Here is an 18,092-nt window from a genome sequence, read left to right as displayed (position 1 = left end):
CAAATAGCTAGTGGGATGTTTTTAATAAACTAAATGGAACAAAGACGGACCAACTGTCAGTTTCAATGTAGCCGTTGTAATCGACTCCACGTCGGAAGGGGGCAGTGTAACGGTCAAAGTGACGAAAGAGACAGTTGCGTAGCCAATCAGAGCGTGCCAACACGGGCGCAAAGAAAGACGCGAAGGAAGCTTTATTGCCGCCATTTCACGTGCATGCTGCACGTAGAGACGACGATTAAAACAATTGAAAAGATCCGCCAGAGTTTGAACCACATAAACCAATTGGATATTTATAAACTAGCAGTAACCGTTTACCTAACGGCGGGGGACTAACGGATTTCGACTTGCAAGGGGACGAATAACATGAGCTACGGAAGGGCGCCGCCAGACGTCGAAGGGATGACCTCCCTTAAAGTGGACAACCTGACTTACCGTACTTCTCCAGAGACTCTGCGCCGAGTCTTTGAGAAGTACGGCCGTGTGGGAGATGTGTATATCCCCCGTGACAGGTACACTAAGGAGAGCCGCGGGTTCGCCTTCGTGCGGTTCCACGACAAGCGCGACGCCGAGGACGCAATGGACGCTATGGACGGCGCGCTGCTTGACGGGCGGGAGCTCCGGGTGCAGATGGCCCGCTACGGACGACCACCGGACTCCATGTACAGCCGCAGAGGTGCTCCGCCACGCAGATACGGAGGAGGGTACGGCGGACGCAGAAGCAGGAGGTAAATGGCCGGTGTGATTAGGTTTAGCTGTGGAAATATTTTACGTTAGTGTTAAAACAAAACAAAGAAAAGAGGAGCACACGGTGCAAAAACGATGATCCCCTGTTTTATTTTCTGAAGCATTATTTCAATATGTCTCTAGTTGTTAAAACTCGTGAGGCATCATAAAGTAGTTACAATATATATTGCACCTTGTTTTGCATAGACTACTGTGTTGATGTAATACACAAGGTTTGCAACTAGCTATTGTCTTTTAGAAGTGATCTACTGGTTATTTTGTTTGATTAATCAATTAAAAAGTTGGTCTTTTTAGCTTGACATTGCAGCTACCTCTGCCTGAGAAGCTTCATTACGTGACTGTTCATTAAAATGTACTTTTTCATTACACTGGTCAGGTTCCATCTTTTATTTAGGTTTTCCTCTTGTTGTTGAGTTAAAGTGTGTGTCTCTCTCTAACCACAGCCGCTCAGGCAGCCCTCGTCGCCGCAGACGGAGTCGCAGCCGCTCCAGGAGCAGAAGCCATTCCCGATCCAGGAGCCGCCACCACTACAGCCGCTCCAGGTCCCACTCCGATTCCAGATCAAGATCCAAGTCTAAGTCCAAGTCGAGGTCTAAATCCAAATCCAAGTCCAAGTCCAGGACCCCCAGACGGAGCAAGACAAAGTCTCCCTCCAGGTCTCGGTCCTCCAAGTCAAGAAGTCGAACCCCGCCTTCCAACAGAGGGTCCAAATCCAGGTCCCGCTCCAAATCCAAGAGTAGGCCTAAATCTCCAGAAGACAACGGAGCAGAGTCTTAATCCATCCTCGGACACAACATGACGGTATTCAGGGGAAAGGGTGGATGTTATTATTTGGCTTTCTGTCTTCACTTGGGTTAGTATTCTGCAGTCTCGGTGCTACGTTAGTCATTTGCAACACAAGCAACGAGGCCTGCAGAATCCTGAATACATTTAGAAACTCAACACACACAAAAACAAGATTGCGACTGATGTCCTTGTGCTTTGGTTTGCTTGAGTGTTCAACCAATCTAAAGCACACACGGACCGAAGGAGATTTGATGTGATCTGCTGAATAATACATTTCAAAATGGGGTGTATGGGAGGAGGGACGTGGGGTGCTGCACTAAAAAAAAAAAACGTTCACCTAAATGTGGAATTCTTTCCTCCAAGCTGCTGCGTCCTGTTTGCAAAGAGAGGAGGAGGAGGAGGAGATGGGGGTGTGGCAGTGTGAGAGCAGTTAGTGTGTGACCCGCCCCATGTGACCTGCCTGTTGCTGAGAGAGCGATGGCAGTTGCTAAAGGAGCAGGTCGTCAATGGCGGCGGTTCGGGCTGTCAGTTGGTGTATGAGGTGGTGTGGTGAGGTACGTTCGTGGGGGATCACAGGCACTGAGCACTGTCCCCACCTCTCACAAAGGGAACGGACCCCGAGGTTTGTTTTTCAAATTCGCCCGAGTGTAAGAGTCTTGTTGGAGGGGAGGGGAGGTGTGTAAACAAATGTGAAAATTACTAGAAATGTTAGGTATACTACATGAAGATGGATGCCCAGGGAAACAAATATGCAGTTTGATAAATGTTAAGTGTCAGGAGGGGGGGGGGAGAATATCAGACCAGTACTGTATTTAAATATCCAGAGTTGAGGACGCCATTTTGTTTTGCACTCCTTAACTCCGTTGTGTCTTTCCTTCCAGGTCTCAGATGATTGAGCCTTTGCTGAGGACATCAGGAAGAGTCTCACATTGAGCAAGTGGACTCCACTATTACCACTGAATGCAGACTGAAAGGTTATTGGCGCTTGGTCTAAAATGTTTTAAATTTGACCTAATTTACATAATCAAATTCTGTAACTTTGATGTGATCATTGTTTGTAAAGTTGAGCAGTTGGAAAGGGATTCCTAAGGAGTTTTTCCTCATTTAAATTGTTTGTTTTGATTACACTTGTACTTTTTTCAGTTGATATAGATTTCTTTTAATGAAATCCTTTGTTTAACTCTTTCTAGATGCTCATGACAGAGTTTTATTTGCAGGGTGTCATGTTGGACGTTCAAAGCCTTTACAGCTATGTTATACCACTCTTTTGCTTACTGTAAAGGCAAAAACATTAAAGTATCGCTGTGCCACTTAATTTGTGACTTGCTAATCGAGCAGCGTACATTTTTCTTTTCTGTAAAATCTCCTTTTTATTTTCTGTCTGGTTACAGTTGCTTTCCTATGACTCTAACCCTCTTTCTTGTGTATCTTTTGTGCACTAGGCGCAGTTGTGTAGCAGTTGAGTAATGCTGGTTAGCTGTTAAGATGCGGTGCAGTGCGGTGGTGACATGGTGTGGCGTGTTGCGGTGCTGAGTGCCCGGCGCTGTTCCGGGGCTCGACCCTCCGCTGCCGTTTGCCGGTTTGTAAGCTCACAGGTGTTGCAGATCATCCATCCTCTCCTGTCTTGTGACCTCTCCTTCCCTCCATGTGCTGTACAGATTCTCTCCTCTTTCCTTTTATCTCTTTATTCTCACTCCCCCCCCCCCCCCCCCCCTCTGTGGTTTATCCACTGTTATAACTGGCTCTGCTCGCCTTTTTGTTTCTTTTTTTTAATTGGGTCCAGTGTGACTCCTAGTGAAGGGTTTAACGGGCAGTCCATTCTGCTTAATGACTGATTTGTGTCTTTCATTCCCCTGTGAACCTCTCAAATGTCTTGTAATTGCTTCAGGTGAATGCTAATAAACATCTTTGTTGTTAATACATTGTGGATGAGAGTTTTGTTATGTCGTCTCTAGACAATTTGTCTTGACGATGATATGAATCTTAATACGATATTTGCCACACAAGAGGAAACTGGGCCTCATCTCAGTGATTAGGGAGTGAGTCAAAAGGATAATGTTTGTAAATCTACATTTATATTGTTATATTTTAAGGGTGTAACACATCCACATGTTAAAGTGATGGATAACACCAGTTAGGTGTTGGAAGCACAACATCTATGGTCGGATTAACACACTTGGGACAAAAATGAGCATTGAGCCCGGCTCCCTGTGGGAACGTCAAACTTCCAGGACGGATGTTATGAAGATGGACTTGACGATGAAGCAGGAGACATCTGTGTAGCTTTTAAAAGAAGAAGAAATAAGACCATATGTATTGCAATCAAAACTGAGAAATGTAATTCTTATGCACAAGAAGAAAACACACCCTTGTTTAAATGTATAATTAATTAAATATTTGTATTATTGTGATCGATTTCAACTCTACTGTTGTCACATTGGCCAACAAGCTTTATTCAAAAATAGAGGGTTTATTTTAACAAACCAGAGATTTGTCTGAACAGTGTTACAGTTCAATTAAACACAACTTTGATTCCTTCTTGATTTTTTTTCTCCAAGCTCTTTCAGGCTTCTTGTCAGCATGTTGGCTTAAAGGTTATCTGTGGAGCTCGTTAGAGCCGAGAGGAGGAAACCTGAAGACACTAATCTGGGCTGAAGAAAAGTACGTCAACATGTTTTACAGATACAAATAAAATGTTTGTTTGTTTTTACTTTATGATAAAGATATCATCCAAAAGTTAAAGACGCAACATTATCTAACGTGAAGTATCAGTGTTAGTTTAATTTGGGTCATCTGGAATATAGCATTTATATGTTTAAGGAAAGGGCTGTACGGTAAGCTATTTGAAACAAATAGGATAGTGTGCAAAACATTGACCAATGAGCGCACTATGTCACTGTAGACTAATTGGACTTTAAATCTCAGGTGTTTACACTCCACATTAAATCTCAGGTGAGAGAAAAACACCTTTCACACCCTCACCGACCGCAAACCCGGCTTGACTCCCGTCAGCCCTGCAGACCTGGTCCACGGGTCCTGTCACGAACCATTTCGATCTCCCGGTCTGTGCGGTAAACTCGGATTAACGGCACACACACACACACACACACAAAGTACAGTAGAGCCGAGCACGTTGCAACGCGCCGTGCCAGCTCCAACCTGATCCTTGAACCGGAGGATGTGACGTCACCATCGGAGAGGAGGATTGTCGGTAACGCTGCTCGTTAACGGGGATGTTTGCCGAGGATTATCACAGGGGAGGGGGTGGACCAACTGTGAGTGAATGCGGCCGGCTCAGGTGAACCGTAAAGCGGGATAGAAGTCACAACACGGGGCCTGAACAACAACACCGAGCTCCGCGGTCATGGATCTAACTTTTGTGCTGTCCGCCGCTATCTTCACGCTGCTCGCGCTCGTGGTCGCGACGTCGCTGTTTAACGGCTCATCGACGGCGGGCGAGTTATTTGCAAGTTATTTCGGACGCGCAGGAGACGACGGTGCAGCTGGAGGATTAGATCAACCACCGGGGCCAACGCAGAACGGACATTTGCCGGACAATAAGAAGAAGAAGACGCTGCAGCAGAAGAAGAAGGCGGTGGACGACTGGTGTGAGATCAGCGGGAGCTCCCACGATCACTGGGATGTGGTGAAATCTGTGCTTTCAGTAAGTGGGCTGCAATCGGCCGGTCACGAGAGAGCCCCGGTTGTTTGTCTTGTTTTTGCATTTCAACATGTAATTATCTCCTAATCTGATTTACTGACTCCCCCCCCCCCCCCGCCACCACAGGTACAGTTTGCATGTCCAGTCAGAGGTGGAAGAAAAGGGGAAGTTATAAAACATTGAAAGATATTCAATTTAATGGAAACCTTGAATGAGCAAACCAGTGATACATTTAGTAAAAAGTGTAAAGTAATCACAATTAAAAGAAAAGGGGAAGTTATAAAACATTGAAAGATATTCAATTTAATGGAAACCTTGAATGAGCAAACCAGTGATACATTTAGTAAAAAGTACATTATTTGTAGAGATAAATACTTAAGTGAGGTACCTCGAAGGTGTCCTTTAGCAGTGTCAGAAGAAGTATTCAGATCCTTGAGAGAAAGTAGAAATACCACAATAAAATACTAAGTAAAAGTCCTGCAATAAGAAGTATTATCAGACTGGAGTACTATTAGCGATGCATACATTGTCTGTGTGGAGCTGCAACAATTATTCGATTATTTGATAAATGGATTGACAGGACATTAATCAGTAATCAACTTTGATAATAGTTAAGGTAATGTTTGCATTTAAGGTTTTTCTTTGCTCTTTAACAGCAAAGCTCTTTGTGTTTTGCGCTCTTGATCCGACAACAGAAGACATCTGAAGACGTCACATTGGTCTGGGAAACTGGGCTATGCTATCCTTTGTAGACAAAAGATTATTTGATCAACCCAGGAAATAATCAGCAGATTATTCAATAATGAAAATAATGAACTAAGTAGCTGCAGCCCATTATATGTCAAATAAAAAGTACAACATATGCCTGTGAAGTTGCAAGTAAAGGACAAGTACTTCAAAACTGTACCGAAGCCCGGTACTTAAGTAGCTTAAATGTGGTTGATTTCCAACTCTGCGGACATTTTGAGTAGACGACATCCCCGTCACCTGTGTTGGCAACTTATATACAGTCCATGGTTTGCACCAAAATAACGGGCGGAGAGCGCAACAAGTGTGGGGGGATTTCACATACAATAACTGCCTTTTAAGCTTTACCCTCGTTTTGAACTCTTAGTTTGATTAATAGAGATCTGGCAGGATGAGCCTCCTCCAGACACCTCTCAGGTGGCTGTCAGGACACTCCCTGGTCTGTTTTTAGCCTCTTGGGTCCCTGTTGAGGATCTGGATGTCTGCTCGTAGAGAGGACAAAACAGGACAGGGAGCGAGAGGTCACATCAGCACCTAAGGGAGCAAAGCATGAAACGATAACCTGTCACCTGCACCTGGAGTGTAGGCCAGATCAGCATCCAGGTGAGGTGAGGAATACAGGTAACACAACGAGCTATTTGTTTGGATCTCAATATCTCCACAGCAGTTTTTAATCTGCACCTTCCTGCAAGGGCGTGCACATATTTCAAACTTTAAAAAAAAAATACATTTATTGCTCATTTCTGGAGGGAAATCCTGTGAAAGAGTGATAGTTTGATGCTCTTGATCTGACCCCTTAATCCTCTGACAGGAGGAGGCACATCTCCACCCTCACACTGAAGGACTGGCAGCACCAGTTAAGCAATCCTCCTCCACATCCAGCCTGTCCGTCCCCAGGCCTGGATCTAGGCACAGGCGCTTAGAGGCAGACTCGTGGTCCGAGGCCTCGTCGCGGATGAGCCGTAGGCCGTTCATTGGGCTCTCTGATAAGGAGCTCCTAAAGTTTGCTTTCTCATACCCACAGACTGAAGGAGCCGCAGAGAGCCCGGAGATCAACGGTGAGCACTTCGACCCACTTTGAAGAAGTTGCGCGTTAAATATTCAAATGTATACCACTATTTTCTTTTTTTTTTTTTATATCCTTCAAATTAAAGGTTTTGGATTTCTCATCAAAGTGTCTTCTTTTTCATCAGATGAAGGGGAATCGAATGCAAACGAGTCCTTGAAGTACGCCCCTGGAAAGGCTCGATCCCACCACCTGCAAATGATGATGTCCTCGGACGAGCTGGAGGAGGAGCGGAGGTCAGTGTAAACTACAAATATGGGCGCCACATTCTGATTAATGCCCCCTTCATAAAGAGTTCATAAGACATGAATAAGAACAACGAAATGGGGAGACTCCTCATATAGCAGCGCACCGGACGGTCCTTCATGATTAATTAAAGCGCTGTGGACGAGTGTCATGCTTGAGGAGGGTTTTCTACAACCTGGCAACCCAAAAGTTTAAAGGGAATTTGCAAAAGAATAGTACTGCTCTGTTAGTCAACAATGTATTAACCGTTAATAAAGCCATTGAAAGGGTGCCTTGTGAAAATGTGCCCAAATATGTCACATAGAGTAAATTCACCTTTACCTATCTGCTTGATATCCCCCACTGTCCTCCTAAAATACTCAAACAGAACAATAATACCTTGAAGATTCTTTGCCAAAGTTCTTTATTTTTTAAGAAAACTTTATTTAGTTTACATCAGATCTACAGTTCCACAAATACATACATGATTCACAAGTATACAGACATACAAACACAAAGACGAATACAAGAAAAGTGCTGTGTGCTCGGGTCAAAAGTCCAACAAATGCCATGGGGGGGACCAGCTCTTATCAATAGTTCTCCTCCTCCTGAGTTCAGTCACTATATGTCTGTTTTATTACCATTATACACCTAGTTTTCCATAAGCTCCCCAACGCTGTCTTCACGTGTGTTTGTGTGTTGTTGCCGTTTCCCTCCACGTCCTCTTAAGGCTAGACTGAGTAAGGCCAGATTGAGTCTCTGCCAGGCATTAGCTGAGGGATGAATGTCACGAGAATCAGAGAAACCACTCGAAGCGTTCGCTGGCTGCTGGGGGGGGGGGGAACAGAGGAGCACCAAGTTTTATTTTCTGTAATGTATCTGCATGCCCTGCTCTTATCATTGCAGGATACACTCCAACACAGACTTTAACTGTCTGTGAGCCTGAAAAAGGAGCAATTATTATGGTAAAGTATGAGTTATTCTCACCCGTTTATCTCAGGGGAGTCACTTTCTGGCCATTGTATGAAAACTACTCTAAAGCCATTTTGCATTCTCAGTTTTGAGCTCGGCAGTGATTATTTATTTTTTTGGGCCTCATCTGCTCTTTTTTCTTTAAGTGGCCATGAAGCGACTGATACACATCCCACACACCCGCCTCCCCGCTGCCCCATGATTCCACATTAGACGTGTGATTCTCAGGTGTCACAGCAGGTGTTGATTGTGTCTCCAGTCGTCACCTCTGACAGAAGAGTGTTAGTTAATCCTCTCAGGACTCGCCTCTGTTCTGCCACAAGGAGGACTCAGTGTAACGCAAAACACTGGGACACTTGGGCTGACACGCCAGTTGCTCACAAAAACTATTCAGGCACACTGGAATGGAGAGAGTTGACGAGAACACCTTATGTTTATGCTTTGACAATAAATCTTATCGTAATATGTGATGTCGGAGGACAGACATAGTATGGGGTATACGTTCTAGTACAAGGTGAAATGTAGTAATATAATATAACATCTATACTATAATATTGCATAGAGTATGCTCTATATTATATATGATTTGCAGGTGTTTAGACAGTCTTGGCTGACATGTGTTGGGTGAGGATGACCACTGTCTTTCAAAATTTTTTGACACGAATGTCTCTCTTGGAGGAACAGGTATGTCAGTTTCCTCATCTGATGGTTCATAATCAGCACCATTATAATCTGAATTGACCTCAAGATGGTCTTCATCTTCAGACACATCCTCTTCTATTTCACTGTCGTGATCAAGGATGTGCTCCAGAGCCTCCAGGGCTGTCATCCTTTTGTTTCTGCTCATTTTGTCCTCCAGTAAGCTGGTGTGTTGTATGTATCTGCAGAGTTTAATGTTGGTAGGACTCCCAAGCAACCCTTTCGTATGTTTCTCCCATCTCCTGCTAAGTGTGGGCGGAGTTTTCCCATGAGGAAAAAAAAAGGTTAAATAAATAGTATCTTTCTCGAACAGGTGCGGTAGTGAGACCGCACCTGTGTGTGTGTGTGTGTGTGTGTGTGTCCGCCCATGTGACCTACACTGTCTCATTGTGTGCTTAGCAAGTTCGGCATGCTATCAAGGATAGCTGTTTCCTATTTGTGTTAAGCTAAGCTAACATGTTTAGTATTCAGACATGACTGGTATCAATTTTCTCAGCTAAATTTCTGGGCAAGAAAGTAAATAAGCGTACTTTCTAAAACATCTAGTAGAAGCACTTCTGGTAGATTTTTGAACTATGGAGAGTGCCAGGCTAGTTGTGAAAAAACAAAAATATCCATGTTCTGTCATAAAAGTGAATATTGAGTGGCATATAGAGGCTGTCTTCCTCTTTCTCTCCCTGTCTCTCTGTGTCTCCAGTTATTTTTTGGGAGACTGTGAGTGATGCCAGCTCATGTGTGGAGTGTTAGTTTTTTTGTCGTGAGTTCAAGGGCGTTACTCCACCGGTCTCCTGGCACCGACTACAGCAACATGCCCAGCAGTTGGAAGAAATGCACATTTCCACGCTGCATGCACATCGCTTGAGCCAGCACACACACACACACACACACACACACACACAAAGTGCTTTTCTTGCGTTATGAAACAAGAAATGATCGCTCTACTTCATGCTTCTTGACTGCTGATTAAAAGAATTGCATTCAAGGTGGAGGGATGAAACCCTCGTCCTCGCCATACACAGGCTTTAATTAGTCATACAGCATCCTGTTTGTTCACATTTATTGCTGCCAGGGAAGTAATTGCAGTGAACCGCCCATGTCACCTACACTGTCTCATTGTGTGCACTTTAACGAACTCCTCCTAGGGAAATAATCGAATCAACTTCAAAATTGGTCAGTACAATCTAAAGACCTTTGTGATGAAAAGTTACTCAAAGCTTGTTGTTTCGTGAAAAGCTGTTGCCGTGGCGACGCATTCTTCGCCATGAAAAATGAAGGTGTTTTTGAGGGGCTAAAAATGCTCAAAACATAACAAAACTTGTCAAACACATTTACAATCCTGAATGTAGTTATCTGATATGACTTTAATGTTTCAGAGTGACAAGTCGGCTCGATAGCGCCCCCCTACAATATTTCGCCGATGCAGCCCTCGCAGTACGTCTCACTTAGATGTATACAAATTGGGAAGCAGGTGTATCACATATAGACTTAAAAAAAGGTCTTAGGGCTCTAAGCTCTAAACCCAACCATAAGTCAGCCATTTTGAATTTGTATGAATTTCTCGTGTCGTTTGTGCAATTTCCAGGTGCTCTACTTTAATGAACTCCTCCTAGGGAATTAATCAGATCAACTTAGAATTTGGTCGGAACAATCTCAAGACCTTAGTGATTAAAAGTTACTAAAAGCTTTAGGTTTCATCAAACGACGTGGATTTGGTGTGGCAGCCATTTTACATGGTTCACCATCATCCATCAAGCTGTTGTAACTCAACTGTACTTTGTCAAAACTGTCCCAAACATGACATGGTTGTTGACTGTCATGACTTTAGGACTTCTGCATGCCAATATTAACTCATAGTCATAGCGCCACCTACTGATAAGCACGGACGTAAGCAGGATTCTATAATTACAGCGGACCAAACACTGAACTTATTAAAAGGGTTTGTGGGCACACCATGAGAAAAAGACTTCTCTGATCTAAATATGTGCAAACTAAGATGCTTGGAGAGCAAAAGTTAGATAACAGTAGGTTATCCAAACCATATCAGTCGACATTAGTATAAATGATCTGTCCGGAGCTTCTACACGAGAATCAGGTTAAATGTCACAATGAATGCTTCACAAAACAGTCTAAAGTTACAGAAGAGCTTAAAAAGAAAACGGTGTTAAATTAAAGTGTTCAAGTAAAAGCAAATGATACTACTGTTTTCTTAACTTTCATGTAAGTCCAAATAAAATCAGGACACTGCAGGGAGTTGAACCCCATCCCAGTAAACTGACAGTCTGTTATGTTACTAACCCTGAAGCGCATTCACGCACATTCATTTTCTTGATGATCTTAACAGGCTTTCATTTATGATTGTATTGGAGGTACCCTCAACACATTTGAGGCTTAAGACCTGTCAACGCGATCTTGTTACGCTGCTGGTCGACGCAGGAAATATCATCTAACTCATGCACGCAGTGTTTGATGGTCACAGAAACGCACGGCAGCGTCCTCCAGAGTCCTGCCAGTACCCTCGACGTGCGTGAATGTGCGAGGGCCCGGTCAATGCTGCTTGCAGCTTTAATTTATTAGGGCCCGAGCACCGACGTAGTCGGAGCGGAGGACCTATTGTATTCGTAATGTTTATTATTCTTCCGATTATTTTTCATGTTTCGTCGCAAAAAGGAGGTGCTTGGGATACTGGAAGGTTTTCGAGATTTGGCATGCAAGCCAGAATTTGCGAAAATTGCAGTCTGATTGGGGTGTCCAGCTGCGTTATGAAATATTGGCTCGCTAGCGCCCCCTATTGAGTAGCCCCAACATTGGGTTTCACCTAGCTGTATGAAATTTGGTAGGTATGTGGAACGTGATGGGGTGTACAAAAAATCCTCTTGGAATTTTCCACTAAACCAAACAGGAAGTCGGCCATTTTGAAGTGTATGACGTTTTTGGACCGTTTCAAGGCATCATACTTTAACGAACTCCTCCTAGAGATTTAACCCGATCGACTTCAGATTTTTTCAGTCTGCTCTTGAGACCTTGGCAGTGAAATGTTACTCAAAGATCAAAAAGTTATCGAACTATGTATCCGTGGCGTGGTGTCAAAAAAACACCATTCGCCACGAAAAAGGAAGTTGTTGTAACTCGGCCGTACATTGTCTAATCTGCTCCAAATCTCTCATATGTCATGTCATCCTGACTCAGAACATATCTCTATCACAGCTTAGAATCATAGTAAGAGCGCCACCTAGTGGCAACTGGAAGTTGTACGTTTTCTACTTTGACATCCTGATCCTCACAGATTAATCAGATCCCTCTCAAATGTTGCCAGGAAAGCCTTAAGACCTTGATAATGCTTCATTGTGAAGATTGTAAGAAGTTATCGGATGGCGGCGACGTGGCGGCTCGGCGAATTGCGATCCTTCGCCATGAACGAATAAACTGATGTAACTTGACTCCACATCATCAGATCTTTACCAGATTTTACATGTTTGATTAGACTCCAGGCCTGAAGACATCTGCAGGCCAATTTTTAATCATAGTCATAGCGCCACCTACTGGTAACAGTAAGTTAAAGTCTTTATACTTTGTCTTGTTTCTCTTAGTAGGTAAATCAGATCAACATCAAACTACTTCCACACAAATGTAAGAAGTTCATAATGCCAGTTCATGAAGCTTTTGACGTTTCGTCAAACGCCGTTGCCGTGGCGACGCAGTCTTCGCCGTGAAAAACAAAGGTCATTTTGAGAGGCTAAAAGAGCTTGAAACATAAGCAAACTCAGCACGCAGATTACAAGCCCAAAATGTAGTTATATAATATGATTTTATTGCTTCAGAGGGGCAAATCGGCTCAATAGCGCCCCCTACAAAACTTCGACGAAGCAGCCCTCGCACTACATTTCACATAGATTTACAAAATTTGGTGGGCACATGTATCACATGTGGACTTAAATAAAAGTCTCTTGGGACCATGCTCTAAACCCAACCGGAAGTCAGACATTTTGCATTTGTTATGAATTTCTAGTGTCGTTTTTGTCATTTCCAGGCGCTGCACTTTAACGAACTCCTCCTAGGGAAATAATCGAATCAACTTCAAAATTGGTCAGTACAATCTAAAGACCTTTGTGATGAAAAGTTACTCAAAGCTTGTTGTTTCGTGAAAAGCTGTTGCCGTGGCGACGCATTCTTCGCCATAAAAAATGAAGGTGTTTTTGAGGGGCCAAAAATGCTCAAAACATAACGAAACTTGTCACACACATTTAAAACCCTGAATGTAGTTATCTGATGTAACTTTAATGTTTCAGAGTGGCAAGTCGGCTCGATAGCGCCCCCTACAATATTTCGACGATGCAGCCCTCGCAGTACGTCTCACCTAGATGTATACAAATTGGGAAGCAGGTGTATCACATGTAGACTTAAAAAAGGTCTTTGGGCTCTAAGCCCTATACCCAACCAGAAGTCAGCCATTTTGAATTTTGTATGAATTTCTAGTGTCGTTTGTGCAATTTCCAGGTGCTCTACTTTAACAAACTCCTCCTCGGGAATTAATCAGATCAACTTAGAATTTGGTCAGAACAATCTCAAGACCTTAGTGATTAAAAGTTACTAAAAGCTTTAGGTTGCATCAAAAGACGTGGATTTGGTGTGGCAGCCATTTCACATGGTTCACCATCATCCATCAAGCTGTTGTAACTCAACTGTACTTTGTCAAAACTGTCCCAAACTTGACATGGTTGTTGACTGTCATGACTTTAGGACTTCTGCATGCCAATATTAACTCCTAGTCATAGCGCCACCTACTGATAAGCACGGACGTAAGCAGGATTCTATAATTACAGCTGCCCAAACACTGAACTTATTAAAAGGGTTTGTGGGCACACCATGAGAAAAAGACTTCTCTGATCTAAATATGTGCAAACTAAGATGTTTGGGGAGCAAAAGTTAGATAACAGTGGGTTTTCAAACCATGTCAGTCGACATTAGTATAAATGATCTGTCCAGAGCTTCTACATGAGAATCAGGTTAAATATTACAATGAATGCTTCACACTACAATCTAAAGTTACAGAAGAGCTTAAAATGAAAACAGTGTTAAATTAAAGTGTTCAAGTGAAAGCAAATGACACTGTTTTCTTAACTTTCATGTAAGTCCAAATCCAATCAGCAGGACACTGCAGGGAGTTGAACCCCATCCCAGTAAACTGACAGTCTGTTGTGTTACTAACACTGAAGCGCATTCACGCACATTCATTTTCTTGATGATCTTAACAGGCTTACATTTATGATTGTATTGGAGGTACCCTCAACACATTTGAGGCTTAAGACCTGTCAACACGATCTTGTTACGCTGCTGGTCGACGCAGGAAATATCATCTAACTCGTGCACGCAGTGTTTGATGGTCACAGAAATGCACGGCCGCGTCAACCAGAGTCCTGCCAGTACCCTCGATGTGCTTGCAGCTTTTATTCTTATTTTTTTTACAGTCACTCGTCATCAGAGATTGAGGATACCAGCCAGACGCTGCAGTCAAGTCCTCTTTTAAGGTGTATAAGACTTGTTAACAAGCTAGACTGTGATGCAGTTATATTACAATGTTCTTGATACTGTGTGTGTGTGTGTGTGTGTGTGTGTGTGTGTGTGTGTGTGTGTGTGTGTGTGTGTGTGTGTGTGTGTGTGTGTGTGTGTGTGTGTGTGTGTGTGTGTGTGTGTGTGTCTACACAGCGCAAAAGTGACATGTCGTCACGGTGTGCTTTGTGCAAATACATGTTGGCTCTGTCTTTATAATATTTGCATAAGACAGTCTTGGCTGACATGTGTTGGGTGAGGATGACCACTGTCTTTCAAAATTTTTTGACACGAATGTCTCTCTTGGAGGAACAGGTATATCAGTTTCCTCATCTGATGGTTCATAATCAGCACCATTATAATCTGAATTGACCTCAAGATGGTCTTCATCTTCAGACACATCCTCTTCTATTTCACTGTCGTGATCAAGGATGTGCTCCAGAGCCTTCAGGGCTGTCATCCTTTTGTTTCTGCTCATTTTGTCCTCCAGTAAGCTGGTGTGTTGTATGTATCTGCAGAGTTTAATGTTGGTAGGACTCCCAAGCAACCCTTTCGTATGTTTCTCCCCTCTCCTGCTAAGTGTGGGCAGAGTTTTCCCATGAGAAAAAAAAAGGTTAAATAAATAGTATCTTTCTCGAACAGGTGCGGTAGTGAGACCGCACCTGTGTGTGTGTGTGTGTGTGTGTGTGTGTGACACATGTTGGGAGGAGTAAGAAATACTTTGTCTCACATTTTCAAAGAAAGAAATGGTCTAAACTTGACCCTTCTGACCCCTTACAGCCTCCACTTTCGCTGCCGGGTCAAATTGACCCGAACATCATCTCTGTAATATAAACCTGCAGGGGGGGGGGGTTGCAAATACATGATATTTTTTATTTAATTTTTTTCACGTTGATTACCCTAATTAAGGCAAGCCAGACGCTGCAGTCAAGTCCTCTTTTAAGGTGTATAAGACTTGTTAACAAGCTAGACTGTGATGCAGTTCTATTACAATGTTCTTGATACTATTTTAATTCAGCGTTTCACTCTTAATGCTATTTTGATTCAGTGTCTGAGGGAGTGTCGTTGAGATCGAAAAGTGGCCGATGGTATTCTACTGTTCAGAGGTATGTACCGATCCCTGGAGTGGTATGCTGCTGTTGTTCAGAGGGAGGTACCGATCCCTGGAGTGGTATGCTGCTGTTGTTCAGAGGGAGGTACCGATCCCTGGAGTGGTATGCTGCTGTTGTTCAGAGGGAGGTACCGATCCCTGGAGTGGTATGCTGCTATTGTTCAGAGGGAGGTACCGATCCCTGGAGTGGTATGCTGCTGTTGTTCAGAGGTATGTACCGATACCTGGAGTGGTATGCTGCTGTTGTTCAGAGGGAGGTACCGATACCTGGAGTGGTATGCTGCTATTGTTCAGTGGTAGGTTCCTATCCCTGGAGTGGTATGCTGCTGTTGTTCAGAGGTATGTACCGATCCCTGGAGTGGTATGCTGCTGTTGTTCAGAGGGAGGTACCGATACCTGGAGTGGTATGCTGCTGTTGTTCAGAGGGAGGTACCGATACAGAAGTTTCATACAGAAAAAGTACTTTGAAATATTTTTTCTAGATTTTAAAACTTTGAAACGGGTCAATTTGACCCGCAACATAACAGGAGGGTTAAATGTACTCCACACCATAATAGGAAATATCGGCCACAGCTACGCTTCTACTGTAAATTAATTACGTCATGTAAGAGGGGGCCCGATAGGAAGCCTGCCAAAAAGGGGGGTGGGGCCTTACACGCTTTAGCATGTAAACTTGTACTAACTTGATTTTGGAAATAAAGACAGTTGCTTTACCATAGTTTTGCAAGGAAATTAGAACTAGAGTTTCCTCTCTTTCTTTCCTTCTCCCCCTTCGTCGTACCAGGAGGGGCGCCTTCCGTCAGAGGTGAGTGTGAATTCTTATTTAGACTCGTGATTGGTCAAACCATATAAAACGTCTCTAAAGAAACCAAAAAGTACGTCGTTCACAGTGGGGTAAATCCACCCACAGATTCTGCCTAAGTGTCCTGGTAGTTCCAAATCCAATCAGCAGGACACTGCAGGGAGTTGAACCCCATCCCAGTAAACTGACAGTCTGTTATGTTACTAACACTGAAGCGCATTCACGCACATTCATTTTCTTGATGATCTTAACAGGCTTTCATTTCTGATTGTATTGGAGGTACCCTCAACACATTTGAGGCTTAAGACCTGTCAACGCGATCTTGTTACGCTGCTGGTCGACGCAGGAAAAATCATCTAACTCATGCACGCAGTGTTTGATGGTCACAGAAATGCACGGCAGCGTCCTCCAGAGTCCTGCCAGTACCCTCGACGTGCGTGAATGTGCGAGGGCCCGGTCAATGCTGCTTGCAGCTTTAATTTATTTTGTAATTTATGATTGGCCTCACGCGGGCCGGACAGGGACGCACAAAGGGCCGGATGTGGCCCGCGGGCCGTAAGATGCCCAGGTCTGGTGTATAGGATCTGGGAGAGCTCTTAGTTTAACAAAGTTAACACCCTTTGTCTCGTCAGTCCTTCTTGTGTTTCCCTTGTCTTGTATTAGTAGAGTGACAACGACACACTGAAGATGATGATTTGTGCAAAAAAAAAAAGAATGTTTTTCTAAGCTGCTCTTGCACCTCCAAACATGTCTACAAAGTGCTTGGACACCAGAGAGTCTTGTAGACAGTCTAAAATAATAAACTCTTGATCTGTTTGCTTTTTGATCCTGATATTTTTACAAGATAAATAAATACACCCATTTGCTTTCTGGCATAGAGTTAGGTGAGAAGATTGATAGCACTCTCAGATGTGTATGCCAAATAAGTAGCTACAACCAGCAGCCAGTTAGCTTAGCTTAGCATAAAGACTGGAAACCAGTAACTTCCGGGAGTCTATGCTTGTTGCCTGACAACTGCCTATAGTAATATTTCACTTCTTTTTTATTTCTTTTTTACAGATCACATTAACAATATATAAAGTGTAATTTAGGGAGCTTCAGAGGTGCTGGAAGATGTATTTTATAAGTGTTGAAGAGATCCATGCTACTGATTTCACCCCATTTCCAGTATTTATGCTAAGCTAAGCTAACTGGCTGCTGGTGGTAGCTTCATGTCGACTGTACTGCAGGAGAGCGCTATCATTCCTCTCATTTAACACTCTTTCTGCCAGAATGCGCTGAAGCGTGTTTCCCAAGATGTCGAGCTATTCTTTTGAATTGGGGGGGGTTCTTTCACTACTCAAAAATTCTTTATTTGTCTTCAGGGTGCAACGTGAGCAGCTGGCCGCCATCTTCCAGCTGCTGAAAGACAACCAGGATACGTTTGGGGAGGTGTCTGATGTAGAGATGGAGGAGCAGCTCAGACTCTACTCCATCTGAGACTCATCTTTGTGTTTTGGGATTCACCCTCTGACGGCGCTCCTGTAACCTACTGAAAGACTACTCAAGCGCACAAAATGCTTGAATAAACTTATTCACAGTATCCAAAACAAGATGCACAGTCCACCCAACTACTGCTCACATGTTTCAATATGATGTACTTTGTTTGAACTGTGTTGTATCTTTGCTGTTTCCATCCACCACATGAAGACAAAACCCAAAGCAGCTGGATCTCTTGCAGCATAGAGCAGAA

At 43.5% G+C, this 18,092-nt stretch overlaps 2 protein-coding genes across 9 annotated transcripts; both read left to right on the top strand.

Moving 5' to 3' along the window:
• Positions 1–174: 174 nt before the first annotated feature.
• Positions 175–3,448, top strand: srsf2a (serine and arginine rich splicing factor 2a). Of its 6 annotated transcripts, XR_013767594.1 has the most exons (4): positions 175–725; positions 1,188–2,152; positions 2,412–2,504; positions 2,973–3,448. XR_013767594.1 is itself a non-coding variant. In XM_079183263.1 (3 exons), the coding sequence occupies exons 1-2, from the start codon at positions 364–366 to the stop codon at positions 1,519–1,521; spliced, it is 696 nt and encodes a 231-aa protein (XP_079039389.1). In that variant the 5' UTR covers positions 175–363; the 3' UTR covers positions 1,522–1,545; positions 2,412–3,448. The 6 variants fall into 6 exon arrangements, 2 of the variants coding, with proteins under 2 accessions (XP_079039389.1, XP_079039388.1); XR_013767593.1 differs by having other exon boundaries at positions 1,188–2,084; positions 2,412–3,448; XR_013767595.1 differs by having other exon boundaries at positions 2,412–3,448.
• Positions 3,449–4,751: 1,303 nt separating this feature from the next.
• On the top strand, positions 4,752–17,862 carry mxra7 (matrix-remodelling associated 7). 3 transcript variants are annotated; one of them, XM_079182569.1, is made up of 5 exons: positions 4,752–5,194; positions 6,750–6,996; positions 7,132–7,240; positions 8,136–8,194; positions 17,725–17,860. In XM_079182569.1, exons 1-4 carry the CDS (start codon positions 4,895–4,897, stop codon positions 8,167–8,169), a joined length of 690 nt encoding a protein of 229 aa, XP_079038695.1. In that variant the 5' UTR covers positions 4,752–4,894; the 3' UTR covers positions 8,170–8,194; positions 17,725–17,860. The 3 variants fall into 3 exon arrangements, with proteins under 3 accessions (XP_079038695.1, XP_079038696.1, XP_079038694.1); XM_079182570.1 differs by lacking the exon at positions 8,136–8,194 and having other exon boundaries at positions 6,963–6,996; positions 17,725–17,862; XM_079182568.1 differs by lacking the exon at positions 8,136–8,194 and having other exon boundaries at positions 17,725–17,862.
• Positions 17,863–18,092: the final 230 nt, after the last annotated feature.

This window comes from Pholis gunnellus (assembly GCF_910591455.1).
Source record: "Pholis gunnellus genome assembly, chromosome: 21".
NCBI classification, from domain to species: domain Eukaryota; kingdom Metazoa; phylum Chordata; class Actinopteri; order Perciformes; family Pholidae; genus Pholis; species Pholis gunnellus.
This window is presented reverse-complemented; position numbering and strand designations above follow the sequence as displayed.

What these genes read in the sequence shown, in the direction of transcription:
- srsf2a (XM_079183263.1), top strand. Translation starts at nt 364, where the DNA reads ATGAGCTACGGAAGGGCGCCGCCAGACGTCGAAGGGATGACCTCCCTT. An exon ending in GGCGGACGCAGAAGCAGGAG is followed by an intron (nt 726 to 1,187) that starts GTAAATGGCCGG and finishes CTCTAACCACAG; the next exon opens with CCGCTCAGGCAGCCCTCGTC.
- mxra7 (XM_079182568.1), top strand. Translation starts at nt 4,895, where the DNA reads ATGGATCTAACTTTTGTGCTGTCCGCCGCTATCTTCACGCTGCTCGCG. An exon ending in TGGTGAAATCTGTGCTTTCA is followed by an intron (nt 5,195 to 6,749) that starts GTAAGTGGGCTG and finishes ATCCTCTGACAG; the next exon opens with GAGGAGGCACATCTCCACCC. An exon ending in GAGCTGGAGGAGGAGCGGAG is followed by an intron (nt 7,241 to 17,724) that starts GTCAGTGTAAAC and finishes ATTTGTCTTCAG; the next exon opens with GGTGCAACGTGAGCAGCTGG.